The sequence below is a fragment of the Nyctibius grandis genome, chromosome 19 (assembly GCF_013368605.1).
Source record: "Nyctibius grandis isolate bNycGra1 chromosome 19, bNycGra1.pri, whole genome shotgun sequence".
Taxonomy (NCBI): Eukaryota; Metazoa; Chordata; class Aves; order Nyctibiiformes; family Nyctibiidae; genus Nyctibius; species Nyctibius grandis.
In genome coordinates, this window is record NC_090676.1 from 7,996,391 (window position 1) to 8,023,881 (window position 27,491).

The 27,491-nt window shown below is 43.1% G+C and overlaps 1 protein-coding gene across 1 annotated transcript in view; it reads left to right on the top strand.

Annotated features, from left to right (window-relative positions):
- The window catches only part of NFATC2 (nuclear factor of activated T cells 2), an 84,759-nt gene extending 58,856 nt beyond the window's left edge, over window positions 1-25,903 (top strand). The window contains exons 10-11 of the mRNA XM_068416191.1: window positions 21,361-21,448; window positions 25,826-25,903. Of these exons, the coding sequence (XP_068272292.1) occupies window positions 21,361-21,404 (44 nt within the window). The 3' untranslated portion in view covers window positions 21,405-21,448; window positions 25,826-25,903. The remainder of the gene's footprint in view (window positions 1-21,360; window positions 21,449-25,825) is intronic.
- The last annotated feature ends 1,588 nt before the right edge of the window (window positions 25,904-27,491 follow it).

Genomic DNA, 27,491 nt, shown 5'->3' on the forward strand with positions numbered 1-27,491 from the left:
TTGCTGTGATTTTTCACGGGTAGATACTGAGATGATGGTTCCCCAGCCAGGCTTGGCATAAGTGTGTTGCACTGCTGTTGATGCACAGACTCTTAGGCAATCACTGTTTCGGTATCTCTCGCTTCCCTTCACTCTTCTTCCCTTCCCGCATCTTCCTCCTCCCTGTATTTGTTCTTTTTTCTCCGCATTTCTGCTGACAGTCCAGCTTTCGTCCCTTCCTACAGTTGAGACCTCCTCTCGTCAACTCTCGTCCTCTGCCTTTGCGGTTAATGCGCAGCCTTGGTGTTCTGGACTTTGCTTCTGTTCTGAGCTTTGCCACAAACTTCTTGAGTGACCTGGGACAAGCCCCGCTCTGTCGGTTCCTCATTCCTGAAGCTGTTGCCTCTCAGAGTGGGTATGCTGTCCCAGTCTTTGAGCTCTCCTGGAAGTGACCGGAGAATAACATCTCATAGCTAATACAATTGCTATTTCTCTTTACCTCTTCCAGCTTCCTGCTGCCACTGCTGGCAGGACCCTTCATTATTTTCTTATCTTCCCTGCTGAAAAAAAAAAAAGTATTTGTCCTTCTTCCTGAAACCATGGTTTATTCTCTGCTCAGAGCCTTCACTGCTCCACAGGGCACATACTACTGGGGACTTAACACACTTAACCTCTCTTTACCTCCTGCCTTGTAAAGGTAAGAGCTGGTTCCACCTCCACAGGAGGATTACAGTCAAATGTGTGACCATATCTCACAAAGCTATAAGCTCTCGAGGTTAATACCACCAGCAGTGTATCCAAAACGGCACGTTTCAGTCAAGGCCTCATCTTAATATTGTTCATAACCAAACCCACCAAAAATGGTAAAAGTTACACAACCAACCATAGAAATATGTTGACAAATAGAACTTAGTTCCTCCAGGACCTTCAGAGCAATCAGATCAGCTATTTAAAGCACAAACCCAGTTAAAAAAATTGCAGCACTGTCAAATCCCTTGGTGGGGCAGGATCGAGAGAGAGGATCACCCAGGGCTTGGGGCACCGGTTGTGCCCTGAACTGCCCGTGCTCATGCTGCGGAGCCAGAGGTTTCCTGTGTAGCCCTGGGGAAGCCGCTCAGCTGCCATGTGCCACAGTTCCGCATCTGTGACACAGAGATACGAGGATCGTGTGACAAGAGCAATAGGAGGATAAATGCATCACAGACTCTAAAGCGCTCAGATATGACACGATCTGGAAGTGCCTTGTAGAGACTGAGTGTCAAGTACGGTGTTAGGCTCTTTCCATATACAAATAATGGACGTGTAGCTGTTGTCTTGAATGTTATCAACTTGCCTGCCTTAGATTTAATTCTTCTTTTCGGTTCAGCTGTCATGTGTGCTTTTTACTTTACAAAGAAAAATTATTGTCATTATTCAAATAGTAACTATCTAACCACATCTGACACTCAGAACTGACTGCCTGATACAGCAGCTCTAAATTATTTTTGGTGCACCAGTAATCTTTAATGGGGAGGAGAAAAGCAAGGCAGATGCTTGTGTAGTGGTTGTCAGACAGCCGATCAGCAGAGATGTTTTATAGTGAACTCATGTATTTTACAGAAAATTTCAGACACAGCAGATATTTCTTTAGAAAATGGATCTGCAGGGTGTGCAATGTGGTGCTTGTAAATCACCCAGCACTTTCGATCCCCTTCGTTATGAGCAATGTGTTAATTTGTGCAGTTTTGCTCCCCACCACAGTAACCATTGCCCTAATCATGGGTCTCATCCAAGACCATTTGGAGTGTGTTAGGTCCCTATATTTTCTTTTTGTGTTCTTTCATTCAACAAGAAAATCCACAGTCTGTCCCCACAGTGGCATGGAATGAAATTCAAATCCCTTTTTTCCTCCACATTCAGGAATAATCTTTCTTTTCTGACCAGCTTTTTTCTCCTTAGGCCGGTAGCTGCTAGACACAAGCCTGAGCAGGGTGTACCTCCAGGAAACCCTGGGTCTCCTGGGGACCCAAGAAGCAAAGCTACTGTGTCAGCCCTGAGTAAGCAGTAGTCCGAGACTGAGCTCTTTCCTGCCAGCTTTGGTCTCTCGCCGCCCTCCCCACAGTGTGCAGCCCACTCTGCATCCGCGCTGGTCCCACACGCTCCTCGGGGAGACAAGCAGGCGTGTGTGGATGAAAGGAGAGGGTCAGTACAGCCAGGAGGGAAAGCAGGACACAGGGCCCCCCTCGCAGCCTGAGTGGCCCTTAGGGCTTTGGCTCCGGTGCGAGCACGTTGTGAGCATCCTGCTCGCCCTCCCCAGCCCCTGCACGGTGGATGGAGGAGGGGGTGGCACGAAGCCAGCTCTGTCAGCTTGCTGCCAGCTCAGGATTTCCCTGTGCCGGGGGAACCTCAGCTGCACGGTGAAGGCAGTTTTAAGCCCTCTGTGCATTAGAGCAGTGGAGCTGCACTCTGCCTGCCTGGCTGTAGAGAAACCACTTTTCTCTCTTAACACTGTATTTATTTCATCCCCAGAAAGCACAGAAGGTGGTGGCTTTAGGGGCATATTTTAGTTTGGTTTGTAGTTCTTTTCATCATGTGTCCATGCACAGAGTAAAATAGCAATACAGGGCTGAGGGGGAAACGTTCCTATTTCCTGGCATTTTAGATAGGAGTGAATTTGAATGTTGCAAATGGGCTGTGGTTCAGTTAGAGCAACAATTTGCATCAAAAAAAAGCCATGCTCTGTTTTTAATTAGAACTACTTTTCATAGAAGGTGTGGTCATTTCTGCTCAGGCAGAGTTTGACTAAGAATGAAGCATGTACGTTCTCCAAAACATTTCGCTCAAACACTCTAGCAAATCTATGTGTTCATCGGACTCATTCTTGAAGCTCTGACTCACTTTATTCCAAATTTTCTGGTCTCTCTTGGGACCTTACAGCATTCCGTGGGTACACTACATGCTTTATTTTTGGATCACTGCTATTGTGGGTTTGTGTCGTGTTAGGATCTAAGTGCCCCAGTCATATGCCAGTCTTGCTTTTTTAAAGGCAATATGAAAAGAGAACAAAAAGGTGGTTCTGCTCCCAAAAACCTGTAGTCTGTTGGCAGGAAGTACAAAGGTCAGTATATCAGGAGGAAGGTCTCCTGGGTTGTGACTGAGCTTGGCCTTTCAGCAAAGTATTTAACTTCCCTGTACCTCAGTTTACCATTATTAAAAAGTATCTTGTTATCCTTCCCTCTAGTACAGTTAAGCATTTAATTCATTCATGTTACTAAACCTCACGTGGATTCTCAGAAAAAAAAGCTGCATACCTGATTAAGAACTGAGTGTTTGTATTGTTATGGCAGGCTGGCATCTGATGTTGTTCTTCACCTCTAGAAACAATTCACTATCTGAAAATTCAGACAAATCCAGCCCCTTTTCAATACTGCTCTTTCCCCAGCAGTCTCTCTGAGCAGCTGTCCTGCTGTCTAAAAACATGCAAAACAAAACAAAGCGAGAAAAAGAAAAACCCATACATCCAAAATCAGCAGTGGAGGAAGGAAGAAAATGAATCAAGTGATTAAAACCATAGTTCCACTGGCACCTCTTTGTTCTCAAGCTCAGGAATCTTTAATTGGTGCAGTAAGTGCCCACAGGCAAGTTGTGTTACAAAGCGTTTCCTGTTCAAAAGAACATGCAGACTCCATTAGGAGACCACGGGCACCGCCGCCAAGAACTGACACTGCAGGATGCGTACGTGAACACTCTCTTGGTGCCTCAATGGGCAGGGTCCCACCATGAACTGGTGCACGGAGACAATAAACCCCAATTCTAGTGATATGCTGGTGGAAGGCATGGCACTGTTTGAAGGCTAAACGGGTGGACTGTTATCAGCAGAAAGCGCTCTGTTTTCGGAAGGCATCAAGCAATTGTCAATGATAGTTTTGAAATGCTGGCAAAGAGTTACTTGAAAAAAAAGAACTTGTTCATGCAGTTGGGAATTGAAAGCTTCTAAACCACAATAAAGTCCTTTCCCAGACTTGCTGTCCATTTACTCCACGCTCATGGCATTCCTTAGACGGTCTGAATCACAGACAGCAGACAGCTCTTATAAAGAAGACCATAGACACCCATCTGTTGGAAGACATCTGCCAAAATAGACCATACATTTACTTTTATTCCTTCAATCCACTTTCAATTTAAAGGGATAACAACAATAACATTTTTCAGTCCAGTGACACTATTCATCCCGTGCAGAGAAACGGTAATGAATTAAAATAATTCCACTGCAGAAAGAAGCAGACAAGCTTTTTCCCCAGCGCTGAGAGATGCGTGAAGTGAGGCACAGGGCTTTTAAGTGACTTGCCCCAGGTGATGCAAAAAGTCACTGGTAAAACTGTAACTTGCCTAGGGGATCCCAGACGGCATCCCTCGCAGAGATGTGGGGGTACCAAAGGCACGTGAAGCTGTGGCCTGGGTGTGCAGGAACTGGGGCAGCGCTGGCTATGCTGTAGGTTGTTAAAACACGTGTTGCACTAAAGAGGGGGATTGGCAGAGCTATTCTCTACTTTTTCTGTCTTTCCACCAGACTCGCTCCTTTCATACTGTATGTATCAAAGAATACTACCTGCTTCCTAGAAGGGAATGATTGATTGTTGGCAAGTAATACACTAGCTGTCACCGAGAACAGGTGTGTCTATTAGAAACACCTTATTTCTTAGGGCAAAGTCTGGAGACAGAGCAAAGCTGTCGTATGAGCAAGTACAGGATGTAAGGAAAATGAACCAGTGGTCTTCCTGCCAGCTAGGGGTGACACTGGGTGTTTTATGCAGAAATTCTTTCAGTTCGGTCAAAATCATAACTGTTTTGACAACATTTTTTTAAAAATGGGGGCTTTGGAGATGAGAAGCAAGAAATGTGTGGATAGGAAATGGCTTATAACAAAACTGCAAAGCAGGAAAGGCGGTTAACTCCTTCTAGAGCAAAATTCACCATTTTGCATTGAACCAGAGAAGTACCCTCTGGAAACCTTTAACAAGGCTTATTTTACACTTAGGCAGCTCACCACACAACTATGCTGGTTAAGGTGGTTGTTGATTTTTTTTTTTTTTTTATTTTGCTAACACAGCTATTATGGTAAAAGCCCTTGTATAGACACAGCTCTGTTGGTGTAAAAACACTGGAATCAGCACAGCTTATGCCAAGTCAGGGAACCACCACCAGCTGTTTCACTGAAAGGCTTTTGTACTGGGATGACTCTGTCTGCATAGGAAAAAGGGTTTCACCAGGGATGCCAGTGCCACTAAGCTGGCTAAACTTGTAGGGGTAGCTACAGCATACGTAATATAAGGAATTTTCGCATGGGCAATAATTGCACGAGCTCAGCCTGCTTGCTTTGTGTGTTGACCACCTCAAAATGAATCCTAGTGTTAGTAACTTCCAGCAAAGATGATGCAATGTGCTGGATTCATTTCTTAGAAAGATGCTTTGCTGCGGGGAGTTGTACCCTCCTTGACAACTGTATATGGAACCTGCAGCTAGGTATGTATTTGTCCTCACAGTTTATCCTGTTATCTCCGCTTTAAGATTAGCATGATGTAATTGAGTAAGTATAACCAGTGAACTGGCTTACATCCGCATGGCAGCTCAAAGCTTTTGCTAATTCTTTGCAATTTCATTATGAATCTTGGAATATTTATAGCCATTTCAAAGTCCCTGTGCAGGTGACTGCAGCAGAATATGAGAGTTATTTTCTTCTTAGTGATCTTTTCAAGTCTGATGCAAAAACCAAACCAGTAAAAATATGAACTTTGCTGTTTTGGTCTTTCAAAATCCAGGCAGACAAAAATGATGCAGCTTTAGGGGCAGGGGGTTGATTGCATGATTGTAAAACCGATCTCATGATTTTGAAACCAATCTCATGATTAATAAAGGCCTGGCTCATGAACCCTGAGTGCCTGGGTTTGGCATTGCTGCTCTTCACAGTTTCATTTGTTACAAATTGTGTTAATGTTAAGAATGTGCAAAGGTAGGAAAAGGGGAGGGGTCTTTTCTGCCCTTAAAGTGCAATATAATACTTGGGAGGATTCAGCTCCTGCTGCGAAGGCTAGCGAAAAGGCAGCTTGAGCCATTTTCGAACTGCACTTCTGAAATCTTGCAAGCAGCTGCAAAGAGCCCTGCTGCTTTGAAAAGTTTGGACAACATCTGCACATTTCTTTAACTATTGTGAAATAAAATGCCTGGCAAGAACAACCATCTTAAAGATATACAGTCTCTTTATGGTGGAAACTGAAAGCCAATTATAAAGTCTTCTACTATAGAAAAATGGCTGGATTCTCAGCATTATTCACACAAGAGAACTTTTCCAGTTAAGGTCACATCCTGCCAGGCAGCATGGATAGTTGATGGGGGACTTCTTGTCTGTATGGATATTTTCTCTCACAAGAATGAAGACCTATAGGTAATTAATTTAAAATCCATTTTTCTTCCACCTGCTTTTCAGACTGTTTCTTATGGAAATATAATTATTATTATTATTTATATATCCCTGGCCATTTTTAAATAAAAAATAAATAATTGAGGATGCATTGTCTGAATTTCCCATCAAAGTTTGTTTTCTTACGAGAACTCTAAATAGTGCAAGCCACTTTTCTGCCCAGCAGAAGCTGGTATGGCTTTATACTCCCTGGTCATTTTATAGTGCTGCTTACTCACCAGTTCCAAGAGACTTCTGGGCTCTAATCTGGATGCAGTATGTTTTTAGAGGAATTTTGAAAGCAGACTGGACAAATGTACAAGAAGACAATTCTGCATTGGCTGTGAGAGGTACTAGATGACCTAATAGGTCATTCCTACTTCTCTGAGTTGAAAAACAAGCAGCACATCTGTAGTCGTGCCAGCAGGAGAGTCAAATAGGGGAAGAAGAACAAACACTTGAAGACCGTAAAACTCCCTTGCAGTGTATTAGCTCCTAATTTGAATTTTCAATGAGCTTTCACACTCTTTCTCATTTTGTAACATAACTTTTTCTATGTGTACCAAGAAAAAAACAGAGGAAGGTAAAAGCCAACCTGAAACGTATAAACAATGCAGTTGTGTCTGAATCATCACTGTAAGTCCCCATGCTTCAATTTTGCAAGCACAGAAATCTGGGCGTACATCCAGCTGTGAATTTCACAGATGGATCCTCTCTCTAAAAGGAGTCTGCACGAAAAGCCTAAATCCAAGTACTCCCAACCTTGCAAACATTCATATTCTCCAGTTTAGGTACGCATCTACTAGAAATACTATAATCTATTTGGTAATTAAAACTCTGATCTCTCTATATTCGCATGACTAATGGTCTGATAACAGTGACTTTGAAAACTTGATCTTGAGTTGGATTTAACCAGTATTAGGTATAAAAGAGTTAAATCTTCAGCTACTGTTAACTAGAGTAAAACCACTGAGGATCAAAGGGCTTCAACAGTGATGCCCATGTGAATCAGCAGGGCAACACTAATTCACTCAGTGAGAAACTGGTCTAATACTCTCCATCTTCCTGCAGGTTCTCCTAATCCACACAGTTCCCATTTTAATCCATCCGTGTCCTTTTGTGGGTTTTTAATTTGGAAACTTTGCACTCCAAAACACAGGCTAAACTCTGCCCTCAGCTGAACAAACACGATTTCTTTAGAGTGAAATCGTAGTTGAACTGGATTTAGTGAGAAAAGTATTATTGACTTCTGCCCGTGGACGCTGAAGTGAGTGATAGGTTTGCATCTGAGGGAGAATTTTTCCCCATGGATAATTGTCAGGTGTGGAAGTAAAGGTCAAAGTGGACTGTCCTTTGCTTCCACCCAGCTGTGTGCCTTTGGTCATGCTTTGACTCGTGCGTGGTGGGAGGGTGCTGGCAGTGCGGCAGTCATGTGCCAGACCTGTTTGTGCACCAAAGCAGTGTGCACTGGGTGACCGGGAAACCTTGAGGTCCTGCAGAAATAGCCAGATGATATCACAGCAAAGTGACAGCATAGTTTAGTCCTTTTTCAGTGCTCACGTGTTAACTTGCTCTGCCTTTGTGCAAGGACTCTGAACCTTTGCTTTTCGTGTGCAAAGAATAATTTGGGCCAGGGTGAAAGCAGCAGTAAATTAGAGGAGTGTGAGTTTGCAATCAGTCCCTCTGATCATCTCTGCCAGGGGAGTCTAGTCAAAGATTCCCAAATTGTAGTGTGGTTTGGTTTGGTTTGGTTTCTTAATGATGAATGACTTCATCATCCATGAATGAATCGAGTCAAATGTAGGACAAATAGTGAGACACATGAATGACTCTTATGACATTTGCGATGTCTCAATCGGCGCTGGTTTATTTAGGTGGTTTCTAAGTTTCTTTGGAAATAGTGAGAATGACTAAATGAAAGGGGAGCCACTTCAGAAGTATGGGAGTCAATGGTGAAAGTATTGTGACAGTTAAACCTCCCTGGGTTAAATATCTGTCATTATGAGCAACACAGCGTCAGTTATTTTGTAAGAGCTTGGTTCCAGGAGACTCTGTAGCCACACGGCCAGAGGAAGCTGGATGATGTACCAGACATTGCATTCCCTTTATGGTCAGATACCTCCCGGTGCTCATACTTGGTCTTCATCAGCCACCTTTGGGTTTCTGATTCTTACCGGGACGCAGCAGGGCTGTTCTCTGAAAGCATCTGTGGAGGTCTCGACTTTGAAAGGCACCTCCCCTCAGACACTCTGTGTGGTTGTGGTGCATCCAGCCTGCCCACAGGCAGGGCTTTCGGCCGCTGCTTTCCAGGGGATGGGGCACTGCTGGGGGCACACAGGGCACTGCTGTACCCGTGCTTTAATCACATGTTTCATGAGTCTGCCAAAGCCACCTAAAAATAAGGCATTTCTACAGTCAAATGGTCACCAACCTAGGAAGCTGTCCTTAGGACTTGGGGAAGTCCCCCAGTTCAAGTCCCTGGATATGAAGTAATTATAATTTTGTACAAACTGATGTTTGCAAAGGCTGGAAATAGTCTGCAGACACTGGCCACTCTAGGCGGGCAGGTACAGTGAGCAAACTGGCTTGGTTTAAACCAGAACTGAGGCAAATTGGAGGAGGAGTTTTAGGAGCTGTATTTTTTAATTACATTGTGTTTTGTGGGTCTTTTTTTCCTTAAAGTTACATTTAATTTTTTCTTGTCTGGTTTCTTCTTCACGCATATGCATTTGCTTTGAGTGGGGTGCTGTCTTCTTCCTTGGAAAACATCCCAAGATACTGATTTCCAGCAGGCAAACCCTAGGGTGAGATTTTCAGCTAGGTAGGCTGGGTAACATGAGAGCTCTTCTGAGGTCATCCTGCAGCTTCATGTCTTCAAATAACTTCTACTGTGTTTCCAGATATTTTTCCTTTTTAAAAAAATGCCATTGATTTTAATACAAATTTTTCTTCAGTATAAATTTTATAGGCTATTACTAAAAGAAAAAGCACACAAAACTATTATGTTTGTTTTAGAAATTAATACCTGTGGAGCTTTGTTTTGTACTTGATTACATTTCATAGCTCTTCCCATCTTCAAAACTAGTGCAAGTTTTAGATCAAGATTATGACTTCCCAAAAGTTCAGGCTGTTCTGATAATGGTCTTGGTTTAGATGTAGCATTAAATGCTCCCCCAACTTTCTCTGTCGTGCAGAAAAACATCTCTGCTTTTCAAAAAACACTGCTGAGCGTGACTGTCTCTGCATAAAGGCTGGAAGAAACTTCTCCCCCGTGTGACATTCCAGTGCAGCTCTCGCTCTTGGGGAGCGTACCCCAGTCGTGCAAATAATCTAGCCCTTAATCACAGTTAGACTGTAATATTTACTAGCATTTCAACAGATTGTGGTCAATATAACAAGACATTCATTTCCTCCCGTGTATGCAACGAGAGATGCACACAGTTGATGGCTGGTTTATTACAGGAAGCTCGTGTTGCCGCACAGAGGCACACTGCACTGAGGCTAGCTCAGCTTGGGAGGATCAGAGGCCAAGGAATGAGAGTGATTAGCCAAGGGCAGCCTCTCCCCCAGCTTGTGCAGCAAAGGTAACTCGCATCATGCCTTGTACACAGACCAAAACCTCTCGAGGATTTTTCTTTTCAGGATGTATGCTGCATTCAGCCGACAGGCAGATGCACTAGTTATCTGGGGAGTCCCTGTCTGTGGCACGTAGACAAAAATGCTTTAGCAGACAAATAAGTGAGGAAATTAATTTTCTTGTCTTTAGAAAACAGTGCACACCATCACGCCTGGATAGATCGAATTTGTTATGATAGCAAAACAAGTTCTATGGAAACCATTGTGAACCCTGGAGTGAGGCTGCCCAGGAGAGCTGGGGAAAGCCGCTTTTGTTTGTTGTGCTTGGCATCGTTTTCCTCTGGATGAAGATGCTTTAATTTTGTGGGGAGACCCAAGAGAGCATTCCTCTTTTTCCATACCAGAAAGACTTCCAAGCTGGCATAAACGTCCCCTCTTTCCAGCTGCTCCTTTCCAAACACACTGCGCCTCCTAAAGATAGTCTTTACAGTGGCTGGGGCTGGTGGAAAACATGAAGCCTGCATGGATTAGCACAGGAATTCATCTGGGCTGACGAATTGGGTTTCCCTCTATAAACAGCACTAGTGTTTTCATCTTCTGGACAGCACAGCAAACTTCACGTCCTCTTGCTCCTCGCCCCGCCTCTCCCACGCTGTGAAACGCCTGCATCTAGGCCAGCCGTGGTAAAAGGCACACTAAGGCCTGCTTATGGGGGATGGAAAACAACCCGTGCTCAAGGAGGTGTTTTCAACTATCTCCCTTCTCAGGCAGGTTTTTTCCAACCCATTAAAGAGGTGGTGGGGTTATTCTGTTTTTTCAGTTTATTTTTCTTTCCAGGTAAAAGGGAAATTAAAGTAATCCCTTCTCCACTGGTCTAGTGACCTTACAAGCAGCTTACACTGTGTATTTTCTTTTCTTCTTTGTTTAACTTCAGCTACAATGTGCTTATCATCTGCAGGAGTTAGGGATTCTCTAAAGAGGATTTTGTCTACACCTTTCCCCCCAGGGCTTTGGGCAGGCAGAGGCTGGATCGCAGGAGCACGGCCCTGCACTGCCTCACTGCCTCCGGGGACCATCTTACCCCTGCCAGGGAAGCACCCCCCTGCACACCACTGAACGTGTCTGCTGCAGCAAATACACTTGCATATCGCTTACACTGTCTTTTATAGCTTAACTGGTAAATATAATCATCAGGGGTTATTAATCACCTAACATTGTTTTCATCATTGCTTGGGAGGGGAAAGACATGTAAAGGCCAATTACGTGATCAGGCCACATTTAGTGGTGTTTTGCATTTACCTGGTTGTTCAGTAATGGGTAGTGTCACTGAGTAACTGAGTTGTGTGGATAAAAATGGGGGGCTTGGGATTCAGCTGTCAAATGGAAGAATCATTTAAGTAATACAGCCCTGTCCCTTAACTTTACTTAATCACCGTGTTTTCACATGTATAACCCACACCACATTATAAGTTTATTTCTTGGAAATAAGTCTCAGCAAGCCCTGACCTCCCATATCACGCTGCAGTCTCTCCTGCCCTTTCAAGGCACTCTGGATCTGGCCATTCTCCACCTCTAGCAGGGGTGTCTGCTCTGGCATAGGGGGAAAGAAGAAGGGATTATTGTGGCCTTGAGAGAGATCAGGCAACTGAAATGGGCATGGGAGAAGCATACTGGAAGGAAAAGGTGCAGGGGTAAATGCATTGCCCTCATTCATGTATAACCTGCCCTATTGCTGAGTCATGGTCTTTTTATAGATAACATAGATTATACTCATGACAATATGGGATTTTAAAAAACAAACTGTACAAAAAAGCAGAAAACCTGAAAGTGGATAGCAATGTCATAGCATTTTGGCACTTTATCGATTTACAGTGTATTTATTATGCTGCAGTTCACAGTGTAAGCATTGCCGTGCATTCAGATGTCAGGGTCAGGATGGTATTGGCTGCAACTAAAATATTTTCTCTGCCACATCAGTTTATGTGGATACCTATTTGTGCAGTTCCTGATCACCACACTGTCATCTGCTGTGGTTGCGATGGAGTTAAGCACCGTTCCCATTAGAGTGATGAGGAGGCTGCCCAAGGGGAGCCCCAGGGTGCTCCCAGGAAAGGAGGTGCTGGCCAGGACACAGGCTTTCATGTATAGTTGCTTTAAGCAGGCTCACTGGCTGCCGAGGGTTTTGCAGCTGGAGCATCAGCTGCACTGAACCACATGAGGAAAACAAAACCCAGCAGATTTCCAAAATACTAACAGCTGGATGCAGATGACATTCCTGAATCAAGTAAAAAAAAAAAGGAGCCCAAACCAAACCAGCTGCTCTTATGTTGCTCTCTGCCCCCCTTCCAATGCTGCCCCCATGCAGCGGCAGGGCCAGGCTGAGCGCCTCGCACAAGCGGGTGAAGAAGAAATGCAACTGGGGATGTTTCTGGGGCACCTAGCACAGGTGATGAGAAGGCAGGGAGTGCCCACTGGAGATGGTCACCCTCTTGAACCGTAAAAATTGCCTCTGTCTTTGTGGCCGAAAGGCTGCAGCCCTCTATATCCTGATCATCCTTCAGATCTCAGCCGGGGTCAGCAGTGACCAAACCCTCTCTGGAGACTCTGCTGGCTGTCGCTATTAATAGTGGTGATTTCCAGCCCAAATATAAACTGCACTACTATTTTTAGTGTTGACTACAGTCACATCGAGGGGACCCCCTGAGAGACAAGCCCCGTTGTGTGACCTATGGCACAGCCAGGGCAGAGTGCTCTCCTACCTCACCCTCCATGCCGACGGGCCCCATGGGGATGCTGGCAGCTAGCTTGGCTGTGAGATGTAACTGAGCTCTGCTTGACGGTGCTCTCCCAAGGCCACTTGTCGCTGTCAGGACAAAAGGGGGGTTTTCAGTTCTGCGATGCTCCTTCTCCCCTCTTCCAGCACCCACTGTAGCATGAGCCTGCTCTGAAGTCACAATGGCTTAACCACCCCCTTAAACTTGAGCGCATTTTAACATCTTGGCTGAAGAGGGGGAAGACCCAGCCGCTTGGATAGTTTCTCTTTTCCCACCAGTAAATTACTTTCATTTTTAGGTCTCTTGATGTGGTATTTTTGTAGTACCTAGAGTATTCCTTCCCCTTTACCAGGCACCTGCCTGTTTTGCTGCTGCTGGGCTCAGCGATGCCGTGGCCAGCACGTAATTCCAGTGTGGTTTGAAGCATTGCACCCACACTCACTGCCAGGCAGTCCTGTAGTGCCGACGAACACTGCGGGAGCTGGAGCTGGCCGGGACAGGCTCTGCAGCACGTGCTGCAGCCCACAGGCAAGTCTCTGAGCCTCATGAATTATGGGGGAGCACAAGTTAGGATGGACAGATGTCCTGTTGCTTCAGCTGGGTTCCTCCCCACCATGGGTGCTCTGCTGTCCTTCCCCTCCATGTTGAGCCTGGGGCAAAGCACAGCACGAGGAGGTGGTAGTCAGCCATTAGAGCTGTTCCCATGTCCTAGAGAAGATATTATGGCAGCACTGTGCAGTATCGCTCCATGGTGGTGATGATGGTGAAATCACATCATGGTGCTGCATAGACACATTGTGAGCCTTCCTCATGATGATGCTGCAAGGAGCATGCGAGGAGTCAGCATTACCTCCCTACTGATGAGTCAGCCCTTACTAGTACAAAAACCTTCCCATCTCTACTCGGCACCCCAAAGGACAACCCCCGGTTCCTGTTGTAGGCCATCCTCTGTTGGTGTTCCCCAACACTTGTTCCATCTTGTCTGTCAGGGAAACGTTGGGTACAGTCTGGGCCAGATTCTGAGAGGTGGTGCATGATTGTCTTTCTGTGTATTTGATTTTTTTAAAAGTGGCTGTATGTCTAATCCACAGTGATTTAGTTGAGAATTAGCTACCAAAATACTTTTAAAAATCTGGCCTTGCGGAAGATATCCAGTGGCTTCATACGGTTTCATTATGCTCTGTGTGTTAGCTGGGGCATTTCATTCGTGTTGGCAGTCACTTCCCTTCCAAGACCACTCAGAAAGAGTTATGGTGATCTTGGCCTTCAACTTTGCTACTACTGTGTCTTCCAGCTGTCTGTGGCTAGTTCCCCAACTGCAGGACAGACAGTATTCCCATTCAATCTACGTTCCTAGCTGAGGGGATGGCCTGCCAATTGCTTCTGAATGTGTTCTGTAGTCAGATGAGATCATATCAAACGTAAGCAAGTTTTATCTTTATTTTAGGCAAGAGGGTGTTTTATCACGATGTGGTTCCAAAGCCCTCGTTGTTTGGTTGGAATTCACCCAGGAAGCGTAGCAATGGATGGTTAAATGCAAACTAATAGGTTCAATATGAGTTACAAATGTGGAACTCGTGAGCTGGCTGTGCAAACTCGCGTATAAAGGAGAACATTGTCATGCAGCGGATGAGAACTTGGGAGTAATTAGGATGGTCTTGCTAGGTGCTTGCAGCATGCCCCTGAGACGCCGCAATGAGCTTAGTATTTCGCCTCCTGCCTGGGTTGTATGGGGATGCACGCAGCTCTCAGACCTCACAGTTGGAAAATTTGGGATGGTTCATCATTAAATCCTGGGAAGGATTCCCTGGGGCAGTCTCTTTGGGTGGTTGTTCCTGTGTCTTGATCTGGAATTGAGACGTCTGCAAATAATTGCTGGCTAATTTCTGAACAAATGTAGGTTATTGCTGTTGTGGTGAGATTGGGAATTGCCCAACCTCAATAGCGCCGGCTGCGCTTCAGCTCAAGACAGTCACCTCAACAGCTATGGGACATCAAGGAGCTCAGTTCTGTTTCTGGTAATTTATATCCCCCCTTTTCTTTTCATACTGAGAACAAAAGTTTTCTTGTTTGTGCCATTGACTCAAATTGAAAGTTTGAAGTCTTTGGATGATACATATACCTTTCTTATTCTCTCGAGCTATTTACTGTCAGACGTTCCTGGCCTTCTGGAGGTGAGATGCAAAGTCAGTTACAGTATCTGCTCACCATAGTCTTCTGCGCTGCTTTTTCTAGTTATTGGTCTCTCTTATAATTAGCGCTCTCTCTCTCTTTGTGTCTATAATTTGTACATATACTCCATATTATTATGTAGTATTTTTATTATTACATTATTTTATGATAGAAACCCTTGCATGGATGAGAACTTCATTGTGGCAGATGCTGTGTTGACTCCAAAGGGAAAAAAAAAGGAGTTCCTGCCTCAAAGGGCTTACAGTCAAAGTACAAAATAAAAGCAAACAGATGGATGTGGGCAGACATGTAGTATCTTGTATGTGGCACCTCCTTGACATTGTTATGTGTGAATTGTAACACTCTGTCAATAACCACTTAAATATTTAATGGTCTGGATTCTTTCCAGCTAACTTGGGACTCGTAACTGTAGCCCCAAAGTTAGTCACTCAGCTGTCCTGGACTCCCACTGCCAAGACCCACAGACCTTTCTAGCGGTGCCGATGCCTTTCCGTCGCCTGCAGAGGCAGGTCCTGATACCAGGGCTCCTAAAACAGTGCTCACCACTCAGTGCTTAATGCAAAGGGGGGAATAATCTGGTCCCAAACATTCATTTGCTGAAGGATGTGGGTCATGATAAAAAAGTAATCTGTGTGCAAAAGTGATTTCATGTGTTCCCATGCTCAGTGCTTTTCACTACGAACAGTGCGCCTACTGCCCATGATCCTCTTTAAAACAAGGCACATAAGAAACATATGCCTTCTTCAGGCTCGCTGTTCCGAAGTTGTTTGTGAAACCAGAGTAATTGCAAGCAGAAGGTTATTTGCATGCCTCTTCCAGAGGAGAGCTTGGTTTGTCTGGCAAAATTGTTCCTAGGCCATTTGTGCATCTTCCCTCTTACCTTGGGACAGTGATTTTCTGCTGGCTGTTTTCGCCTGAGAACCAGGCTCAAAATTCAGTTCAGACATGTTTGGAGGGAAACCCAGTTTGCTGGAGAGGCCTGAGTTCTGCAAGAATCCACAAGCCCTTCAGCGGGGACGATTGCGAAGTTAAGACACGGCAGAAGATAAGATGCCAGAGAATTAGAGACAGTAAATAGTTTTGTGGATTAATAGACATAAGTGCTAGTGCTAAAGGGAAGAAAATAGATTACATTATTGACTGTTCATCCCCTGCAAAACTGCCTAAAGGGAAGGGTAATATGATTTGTTTCCCCTTAATTAAATATTTGTTGAATAGTTTGTTTCCCCTCAATTAAATATTTGTTCTGGTAGCTCCTTTGTGACAGAAGTAAAAAAAGCAGCAGCATTGCCTATTCTTGTTACTTTCAGCTAATACTGAACATGCTGTAACTGTTCTTAGGTTCCTGCCCCCCAATTATTTCCTGTAAAAAATAGCTTTCTCCCATCCATTCTCTTTTCTCTCTTTGTTTTTGAAACATGTTGCTGAATGACTCATATTGCCTCTTAGTAAATAGGTTAAGTCTAGGAGAATGATGAAACTGCAAAGTGACATGAATAAATAGTGCTATCGCTTGCGTGCTTTTCCTGCCGGCAGTTACTATTTTAGAGGCATTGTGGTATTTATTACCAATTTCATAAGCTTTTAAACTGTGAGGTGCAAGCTACTGTAGGAAAAAATAATCACCAACCTCCTTTGGTTTTGCTGTTTTTAATCTAAAAGAAATACGTCTTAATACCAAATGGTACTGCTTCTCTCAGCAGTTATGTAGCAAATTCATAAGGTCCAAACCACGCACACAAAAATAGATACGAGCACAGTTCACCCTTGTGCTTTGCAGCAGCGGCAGCTGCCACAGAGTTACATCAAGAGTTAGGAGTGAAAAAATGAAGACTCTTGCCTTGTGTTTCTTAAGCTTCAGTCCATCAGCCTAATATTTCTGTATTGGTTTAGGCAACTAATGTGGTTTAAGAAAATTATCTCCATCCCCTTCTGGTATAAGTTTTTGTATATTTATTTACTATGTGCGTATTCCACTTGGAATATTTTACTTGGTCTCATTGCATGTTAACTAAAACTAAATACAAACTTCATCTTTTCTCAGTAACTTGCTAACTATCAACTAGAAAGAGCCAACCGCATGACTCAAACACATGTCCCTTCCCTTACAATTTCAGCCAAAACTATCTGGCATGAGAGTACTGCAGAACGAAAGTCATATCTAAATATATGTGAGCAGAAAGAAAGTCAGTTAAAAAAAGACTTTGTTATGGAAAGCTACTACAAACCAAATCCACGGTGGCCTGGGGTTCCTCATCACACTCAGGCTGATCTAGTTTTCCACTTTCAAGGTACGCTTCCCAAAGTGGCTGCTGACACTCGTAGAACAACTGCACAAAGCTCTCACATCTTGTTGCAGTCCCTTTATGCCTTACGTGTAGTGACTAAACAGACTATAAGGGTTTATCTAATAAATAAACAGGATATTTATCATCTTAGCAAATTTAATAATACAAGAGTTTTTGCTTCATATTCATATAGTTCCCAGCAGTGTCAGCATTAATATTCAGAGCCAGTCATATGTCAGGTAACCTGTGAATGAGATTGGCAGCGCCTAGCACTGGGTGCCACCCTGCACGCCATCCCTCAGGTTCGGTTTCAATATGTGCAGCGCTGTGGACTGGGCAGAAAAAGGGTGCTGAGAATGAGATTTAAAGAAACCCCCCAGTTTGATGGGGTGCCTCTTCCCATTGTACTCATGCAGTGACTAAGATGCAACCCCTCTAAATTAAGGGTTTTTTACATGTTGGGGACTGACCCTGCAGATGAGCTCCAAGAGCTTCCCACAGTGATATGCTGAAGCCTAACAGGGCAGGAGGGAAAGGGCATGAACTGTGTCTGAAGGTGCACTTTCCAGATTGCCAGCTGATGTGGATTCTTCCTCCAGTCGGTGCGTAGGCAGGGTTTGCGCCTATCTTAGAATCTTCTGATAAAAAATTGATGACTAAGTACTGAAATCCATCAAGCAAACAGGAAATCACACTCTGGAGCAAAAATTGCTATTTCTCTTGCTGTTCCAGTCAACAACCCAGGATGAGAAAGCTCATGTGTGTGTGCATGTATGTCCTGCAAATATCACATAATCCTAGTTTCCTGGTTCATGCAGAAGGTGCTAGAAATCTTAACTCATTGATTTCCAATAGATTCAAACAGGGATCAGATGGATTAAATAACTGAAAGCACCACAAATGGCACCTGCTCAGCCTTGGAATTCCTCCCTTCAGCTCACTTCAGGGCAACATTTGGCACCTGTTTCTCCAGGAGAGTATGTCATTTGTAAGCAATATAAGTCTCCCATATATTGTTTGCACTTCAGATTTCAGTCCTCTTGCTATGGGGTCTCAATAAACTGGTCTTCCAGGGAATTAAACAACCAGTTAACACCCAGTTTTTTTCTTAACTGATTAACTGTGTGAAAGTCCTCTGGCCATGGAAGTGTAATGATTTTTTACTAATCACTTACAGGTTCAGGTGCAACTTATTACTGATTTACAAGATTGTAACCATTTGTGTAACAAGCTGAAGTGAAGCATGGCAAAATAGGACAAGCACCCAACAGGTCCGTGCACGGCAGGTAGCACAGGGAGAGCAGCACAGGTTTCACATTATCTCCACTGCTGCGAACTACTCTGTTTTCCTTCCCTTGTAACTGGTCACTTTGCTTTGTATCACTGACGAAAACTTGGCTGGAGCGAACTGCAGAGTAACAGCTTCTGTCTGAGGATAATGCATGAATAAGCAAAAGCAAAGGGTTGCTTGTCTAAAAGTAATTGTTCAGGCTACCAACTGTCTGGGGACACCAGTCTCAGACTTCCACACAGTCAGTGGAGAGAGCATCTGTGCAGCTTCTACAAGTGGTACCCCAGTGTCTCCCAGGACAAGGCATCTCCAGGGCTGAGGGATGCTCCTTAGTCTCCTGACTTTAGATGCTATACAGCAAAGTCGGAACATGTCACTGTCTTTAAAGTGCTCTCCGTTACCTATGGTGGCTCAATTTCCTAATAGAAATACTTAGGACCTAATTTTTAGAGGTATTGAGCACTCCAACTTTGACTGACATTTATAGGTTTAAAGGTTTTAGGTTGGTAACTTAAATTGTTGCCTATTAGGATTTTTAGAGAATCTAAGTGAGCTCAGCACCTCATGCCTTTGGTAGTTTGAGATCTAAACTACCTGAGGACTCTAAAACATCCCTGTAGGGACTTTTGAAAATGATTGCTCTCTACTACATCCACACACTTAGTATAGGCTCATTCTATGCAGGTCATCATTATTTCAGGCTTTTTTCTATTAGCTGGGCATATATTATTTAAGTTCCCTGAGTGTGACCTTCACAGTCTTTTTGCATTTTTCAGAACAAAGCAAACCTGTAATAAATCTGGTCCTTCAGGCATACTTTGGACTTGGCCAGGGCCATATGGCAAGATGATGCTATAGCAGAGGTCCAGGCGCTGGAGTCCCACTGTCCAGTCTTCTGCTTTAACCACTAGGTCATGCTTTTTCCTGACAGTTTTAACGCAGTTGTTTTGTAGTGGTAGGCTGTCAATCTTTTCTGGGAGCCCACTGACAATAATGAAAGTACATAGAAAATCCTTAAAATTTCTAGGGTAGTGTCACAGACAGATTTGTGTTTTGAGTATTTCCGTCTTGATAGTTTTGATGTCTAGTGCGTTTAGGACACTTAATTTTTTTTTTAGCAGAAATGCTGTCTTTGTTTTCTTCTCTTTTCAGACAGGCACACCCAGCTTCCTGTTAAAGGTTTTGGGTAGGATAGTACCATACATACTGATTGTTTTATTTTTGCACCTCACTCTGGAACTATATTGAAATATAAGGGAAAGATATTTAAATGTCATGAGTGAAATCCATATCCTGTGAATCACAAGGAGTTTAGGTATTGATTTCAGTTGGGACAGGCTTTAGCCAAAAATACGCATTTTATTTAGATTCTGTTTTCCATCAGATATCTATATTATGATGTTAAATTCATGAAAGATGCTGATGGGTTTTGAGTCTATTGAAACTATTATTGCAAAAATGCATCATGGACTTGAATTGCCACTTAGTTTGAGATCAGTAACTTCTTCCAAGAGTTGGCTTAATTAATGGAGATGACCTGATTGCTGTTGGGCTCAATGGCATTGAAGAGGTTTATAGTTTACACAAACTCCATAGATTACAAACAGGACAAGGAAAAAAAGTTGCAGGGTGCGTCTATTGGCATTATTTCAATAAGGAGTAAAACCTTTTTTTAACGTGTGATTAAAGTAAAGCTTTACAGCTAAGAACCTCTTAGTAGTTATGTATCCCCATTTTCCAGAAAAAAAGCCATTCATTGCTGTTGGTCTATTAAACACCCTGCCCCCCCCCCCAGTATTTTTCGCCAACACAGTTTGTTGGGTTTGGGCTCCTTGTGCCTGATACACCTAAGTTTGTATTTACCAGTCAATTAGTTGCTCTGCTTGCATATGCAAAAGCTGATTTTCCAGGATGCAGAATATAAAATAGGCTGTGTACTGAGTGGTAGGTTCCAGTGTATGATACGTGGCTGCACAATCTTAGGCAGCCAAGTAAAATATTTCTTTTCTATATATAGTCACCTGAAATCCAGCAGCAGAGACACTTCTGAATCTTACGCTCAAAACTAACTTAGTTTTTAAGAAGCACTTTTTCCTCCTTAATATTACAATTTTTTTTAAATTTCCACATAGTTTTGCAGAAGTGCCAAATGCTTTCTTGATGAATTCAAAGGAAATCTAAAAAGATCGGACAGAAAAAAAAGAAACAGAATTTTAAATATTGCCATTTTATGAGAAAAAAATTCACCTTATTTGTGTTTGAAGCAAAGACCGTAACTTTCATAATTTCTTTGCGCGCATCTTTCCTGTTCTTTACAATTAAGGCAAAGTCTAATTTACACGGCCACTGTGGTTAGATCTCTTATTTAAAAGGGACTGACTTTGGATCTGGCATAAGTGTATCATGTTTTATTTGGGCCACTAAGATGATAATGTAACTGAATTTTGCAAAAGGCAGTGACTAGTCTTTGACCTGACTTACAAGACGCATGGACCTCCTGTGCCTCTGAAGTCTCAGATCAAATCATCAGCGTTTTGCATATGTTTTGTGATCAATTTAGGAGTGTCATTTTTTGCATACTTAGTTTTAGATAATATCAGTTGAGAAAAGAGTGGGGAAAAAAGTAAAATCTAGTGCTGGATCTGAGCAAACAGAAAGGTCAGTGGTTAAGTTCTGCCTTATGTATTGTATATGCTGAAATGTCCTTATAATAAATTAAATCACAAAATGAAAGAGTAGCTGAAAACTGTAACATTTGGCCTTGCAACATAGGTCAAAAGTTACTTTTTTTTTCTCAAAAATGGTTTTGCAAATCTTTTTCAGAGCTGATAGATACACACCTTAGCTGGATACAAAACATTATATGAAAAAGAATGACTGTGATCTTTGATCCAAGCAATCAAAAAGAAAGGTAATTGGTATTTTTCTGCCTTTTCTCCAGCTGTGTGTTTCTCTTGACCTTTTTTTTTTTTCAGTTAGAAAGTCATGTCCCTTTTTATTGGGTTTAGAGGGTTTAAAAGCTTATTTAATTTAATTTAATTTTTTTTTCATTCTTTTTCTTCCCCACTTGTGTACCACAGAGCTGTCCTGAAGTAGCTGGGGCCTGGTGGGCAGGGAAGGAGAGATGGGGTTGTGCATGCTGGGCTAAAACACCCTGTCATTCCCAGGCAGCAGCTACAGCCATGTTAGGACCATGGTCTGCCTGGACACATTTTGAGGGCACACTAGAAGTTCAGCGTTCAACTTTCCTCCCCAGCCTCTGTTATGCCATCGGTTCCTCCCTGCGTGTCTTGTGTTGGCTTCGCATGTAAAATGCCTCTTGGCCGCGACAATGGAGCAAACAGGGAACGTGCGGGATCCCTGCGCGGTGCAGGGAGGAGCCCACTGGAGCTGAGCTTTGCCTCCTCTGGTGAGACCCTCACTCTTGCAGGATCCCCAGAGGGCACAAGAGCTCAGTCACTGCCACAGCTATAATGCTGTGACAACATCAACTTCATTGGTGTTATTCCAGACATATACATGGAATAACGCTAGTAAAGTTATTCTGATGCATGTGTGAATGTGTGCGCACGCATGCATATGAGTGTGTGTGCATGTATATAATCAATTACAAGGAGCCTGACTCATTGCCAGCTAAAATTGGGACTGTTTTCTGTCTCTGGACTACTAGTTGGAGCTCGGTATTTAATACAACCCACTATCATCCCGCAAATGAATACACTCCAGATTTCTATCTGAGAGGATGTGAATTAGAGTCTTAAATGTCTTTGAGGACTGGAGCCTGAGAGACTGACTCTAACCCATCAAAGCTGAGTGATTAGAAGAACGCAGACATTCTCCCATGATTTCAGCCAGCCTCTCGCATTTGGCTAACTCGGGGATCTTCAAGCACCAGGGCTGTTGTAATACTTGTACAACAGCAGTGTCTAACAGAGTATACGCTGAAGGGATTCAGGCCTAACTAGGCATTTCCTTGCTCTGGATGGCTGACGTCAACTGTAATTTCAAGATCTCTTTTTTATGATTTAATCTTTCATTATCTTTGCATACGTCCTCATGTCCCCATTTAATCAGTTCTCTCTCATTAAATGGATCAATAGCAGTGTGCTCCAGAGCTGCCACATGCCAGGCACCTTAAATAACAATATTTTATTCATTAATCACATCATCTCCATTTCCTCTCGGCTAGAAATGAGCAAATAATGAGAACCGATACTTGAGATACATTTTAACCATGGTACCAGAAAAAGATAGATGGGAGTTCAGAATAGCACGTTCAGCACATGATCTCAGCTTCCTCTGAAGTTTAGATATGTCTCAGTTTGCTGATTTTGTTCAACCTACTATTGAAACCCAAGTCACTGAGATTACACCTGGATTGGGATCCATGTGCTCCCAAATCTGGAGCAGATCACCAAAGATGTGTAATTTCACTAGGCTCAGACTGGAGGTGACTCCATGCTGGGAGATAGATACTTGCCTTGGGATCCATTCCTGTTATGTTTATATATTCATTAGATTTAGGGGCTCTGGTTGTAGATTAGGACTTTTTGTGCTGGGACAATCATTGACTTACACATCCTTCCCTTAGAGCACCCAGACTAGTGTTGCCCAGCTTAAACTGAACCTAAGTCCCCTCACCACATGGATTTAGGTGAAATTCAGGGTGACTGCAGGACGTTCAGGTCAACTGATAAGGAAGCTCCCTTGTCATTCAGATGCTTACAACAAAAATCCAATTTGCCATCTGTAAGAGCTCTCACAGAGAGAGCCCAACTGTGCCTGAGCATGGTCCTGCAGCCCGTCTGTGGGAGTTTCATACTGTTCCCCTGCAACTTTTTAGCTCTTTTCAGATTGTAGTCCCCCTATAACCTCAGCCCACAAAACCCACTGCTGACCTCCCATGCAGCACACAGGAGGGAAAGTGAAGTTTGCAGGCTGACTAAGCCCTTTACCGCACCATCCAACCTGCACGGAGCTGGCAAGCAGAAGTCCCCATGCTGGCCAGCCCCCAGGCTTGTGGTCTGCTGGTACTGCACGATGGGTTTCACTTTGCCTAAAGCTCCGGCTGGGAAACAGAACCAAAAATGGACCCCACAAAAGACTGTATGTTTAGTAAACTCTATTTAATTATATGCTCATTTTTCACTTAATATTTAACCCTTCCTAGATGAAGATGACTGTTGGCTTCAATATTTCCATAAGTGGTGGCTGTATTAAATGAAAGGAAACTCATACCTGGTATTTTTGGTACGCTGGCTGCTCAAACAAACGTGTCGATAAATAAATCGGCCTGCAGTTTCAGCCCACTTGTTTTTAGAAAGGAAATGACCCTGTACGAGTGGGTGCCCACTTCTTTTACCTCACTGCTATTTTTAGTTGAGGCTGTGAAAAATTTCCATTGAAGACCTGCTCCTCTCATTTCCTGGGTAGAGCAAACAGGAAGCTCTTCTAACTGAGCTGAGGGAGGTTTTTTGCCTGAAAGTGGACCAACCTCACCTCCCACTGGTTGCTTGCTTGCACTGCAGAGCACCAACATGCCAAATACCCCACAAATGTGCTTTATTTGCAAGAATTCACCCAAAAGGCTGGTAGAAGCCAGCAGGTGACAGTGGCAGGTAGAAAGTTGGGAAGGAGGAGAGGACAGAAGATCTGCTGTCAGCCCTGCTTTTTTGCCCATGCCCTCTCCAAGAGGCACCAATCTGGTTGAAATCAGGCATTTCCTGGCTGGAATTAGAAAGAACTAAACTCTGCACTGTTAATGGTGGGATTTTTGAGCACAGGGGGATGAAACCTGCCTTGTGTGGCTCAGGCTATGGGGACCCCTCAGGAGAATTTACTGTACCTGGATATGCAGAGGGCTGACTCTCTGCTTCTCCCATCAAGAACTTGTGCCATGCTCTATGTGAATACTTAGTCCTTGAGGAGTATAGCCCCCCACAGCAGACATCCGTACAGTAATAAGATGGAGCTTTGCATAAAACATAGATTTTACTTTCTCAGAGATAAATTCCATTGCATGTAGAGTGGAGGGAGCTTTCAAACTACTAGTCATAACTGCTAAAAATTAATACATGTTCCCCTTCCCAGAGACAATAAGAGATCGGGCACAATTTTTTTTTTAATTGTTGGGAAGTGGTGGAATACAATGTTAATTAAAATTTTTCATAAACCTTTGTTAGAAACGGGCCTAAATATGGGGGAGTCTTACAACTGCATACCTGAGGATTAATGAGTCTTGGGTGAGGGTCTTCTCTTAGTCCTTGTCTTAGCCCTTAAATATCAACGGGCAGGAATCATTTAGATCTGGGTTCTGAAACCTTAGAACATTTGGTCTTTTGGTTTTAAGGCAAATTTGTTAAAGTCAATAAACAGTTTCTGAACTGTGGACCCCCTTGGTGAATACAGCACCAAGGAGCTGCATGTGAAATGGAGCCCCAAAACAGGCAGTTCTGGAGTTTTGCACCAAAATGCTCCTATTTTAGATCTCTCCTAATGAAAGTGCAGCCCAGAGAGAGAGTTGTTGTTCCAGGAGGTACCAAAGGGTGCTTTAGGCAAAGAAGTGTGAAAGGTAGACAGGAGAGGATGGCTGTTATGTATAACATGTAATATAGTTCTGATTTTTTAAACAGAGAACAAAGTTCTTCAGTGTCTTCTCTTGAGCTTTACTAACAAGCCTGTCCCAGCCTCCTAGAGTATCATAGTGGTATGTGGAAGTTTGCTTACGCTACAATCTACAAACTATAACAAAAATTTAGAGCAAATAGAGTCTACAGTGAGATTTAAAAAAAGCCAAACCAAAACACAAAAAAGCCAGCACTTTTTCACCTGAATTGCAATCTGTGTTTTCAGCACTGTCCACTATATTTCTTCCAAATCTGGCCTTTCTCTTTTCAAAATGTTCTTATTTCAGCCTAGTGAAAATGTTGAAATGCTCAGATACTTACAGATCATTATTTTTTTAACCTGGGTAAAGGAAATGTCTGTGGAAGAGGGAACGTAAGGGATGTAGCGTGTACTGGACACATGGTCTAACTTGTCAGTTGTGTTTTTATGGTACTTGAAGCATGCTGAGCACAGTGTAAACCCCCTCTCTCCGCTCCTTCCCCCTTGCCTTTCAAAAATATGTAGTCTGGCTAATCAGGCTAAAAGTCTTAAGTTTTAATAAAATTATGTTATGAATATGCAGGGGACGTTTTCAGCTTAACAGCAAATTGCCCAAGGATTGCTTTTACTTCTCATGATTTTGAAAGTGCTCTAACGTATTTCTTCTTCTTTTATTTCACAGTTAATGAAATTATCAGGAAGGAATTTTCTGGACTCCCTGCCAGAAATCAGACATAGAAGAAGAGATTTCTGAGACAACTTTTACCAAATCCTTCCATAACTGACCTCTTAGATCCTTCCAATGCCCCTGCAACCTCCTGCTTCCTTAACTGTTCATCTCAAGACACCAATTCAATGCAAGGAACAATGTATTGGCATCAAGCTGACAGCCTTGACTAAGCAACTCACCACCTCTCTCTGTAAACATCGAAAAGGACACCCTTCCTTTTGTCCAAAGATCGTATTGTTCTTGTATAACAGAGCATCTGACTGAGGAAACTCTTCAAGACTGCTGCAAAATATCTACCTATGTATCGATCTATCTTAGTAACAAGGGAGAAGTGAGATGTCGCTCCTGAACACCGCACAAAGCAAGGGAGGTTATATATTAGTGCTTATTTGGGCGGGGTGGGAAACGGGGGAGGAAAGAGTAATATATTCCATAAAAGAATAATGACATTTTGCGGTTCACTAACAATGACTTGCCCTCCAGGTCTCAAAGCCCTTTTGAGAAATTTTATTGTTGTAGGAAACTGAGGCAACCCAAGCTTGCTTGGCCTTTATCCGACCTGGGATCAAAAGCCGTTTTTTTTTCTGACTCTGAGCACTGTGATCAGTATTTCAAACAGTAGATGTCAGCTGAATCCAGGAGTTTTCTTCATTTTTCTTGTCAGGCTGGATAGGAATTTGAAGGAGAAGGATGCTCACAGAGAACCAGTGAAAAGAGCAATTCAGCAGTTGTAACACCTGTCCCAAGGTAAAATAAACCCAGATAAAACAGAGACTAATATATAGGAGTCCCAGTAAATCCAAAGATTTTATGATTGATCCTTATTAATACTTAGGCAGAGTATGAACACATCTTAGATATTTTCTCTCTACTAAATTGTTGCTGTTTCTTTTCATATAGAACCTGCTATTGGCTTGTAACTTATCTCATTTAGCAGCTGTAACATTTAACCACACAAGCTGCAGAAGGAAATAATTGCATCTTAGAGAAGCCATATGTTCGAGAAAAAGTATACACATACTTATATTCACCTTCTCTTTTTAGCTTTGCAAAGCTACCAGCAATTTCTGGAAAGGTTAAATTTCCACGTGAGTTAGTATGTTTGTTATGTTTTGCTTCATGTGTTAGAATATACAGTACTGACACAGGCTTATCACGATAAGAGGTAACCGCTGCCATCTGCAGTTGTACAGCTAGCAAGTTTATAACATTTTGGTGTCATTGCTACCACAGTGTGATAAAAAGGCATCATGTGTGGATAATCAATGTACAGTAAAAGGTAGCCATAATCTTGTAGGAAATATATAGTAATCTTTCCTGGTTTTGTAAATGAGGAATGCTAATATTTTTAGGAGTGCAGAGCCTGAGCTCTATTCTAGAAAACACAGTGAATCTGTCCTGTTCTCGGTTGTTTCACAGTAAACATTGCTGAATACCAATGTGTCCACATGCTCACAGCAGGAATTAGGTTATCTGAATACAGCAGACCAGCAAAGCAGCTGCTTAATTGGTTCCCCAATAGCGCAAGAAAGATCTTGCACAAACCCTGCAGAGTATGTGCTCAGTTCAACAGCAGTCTTTTAAGGAGTACTGAGACAAATATATTTTCTGCCAGTAA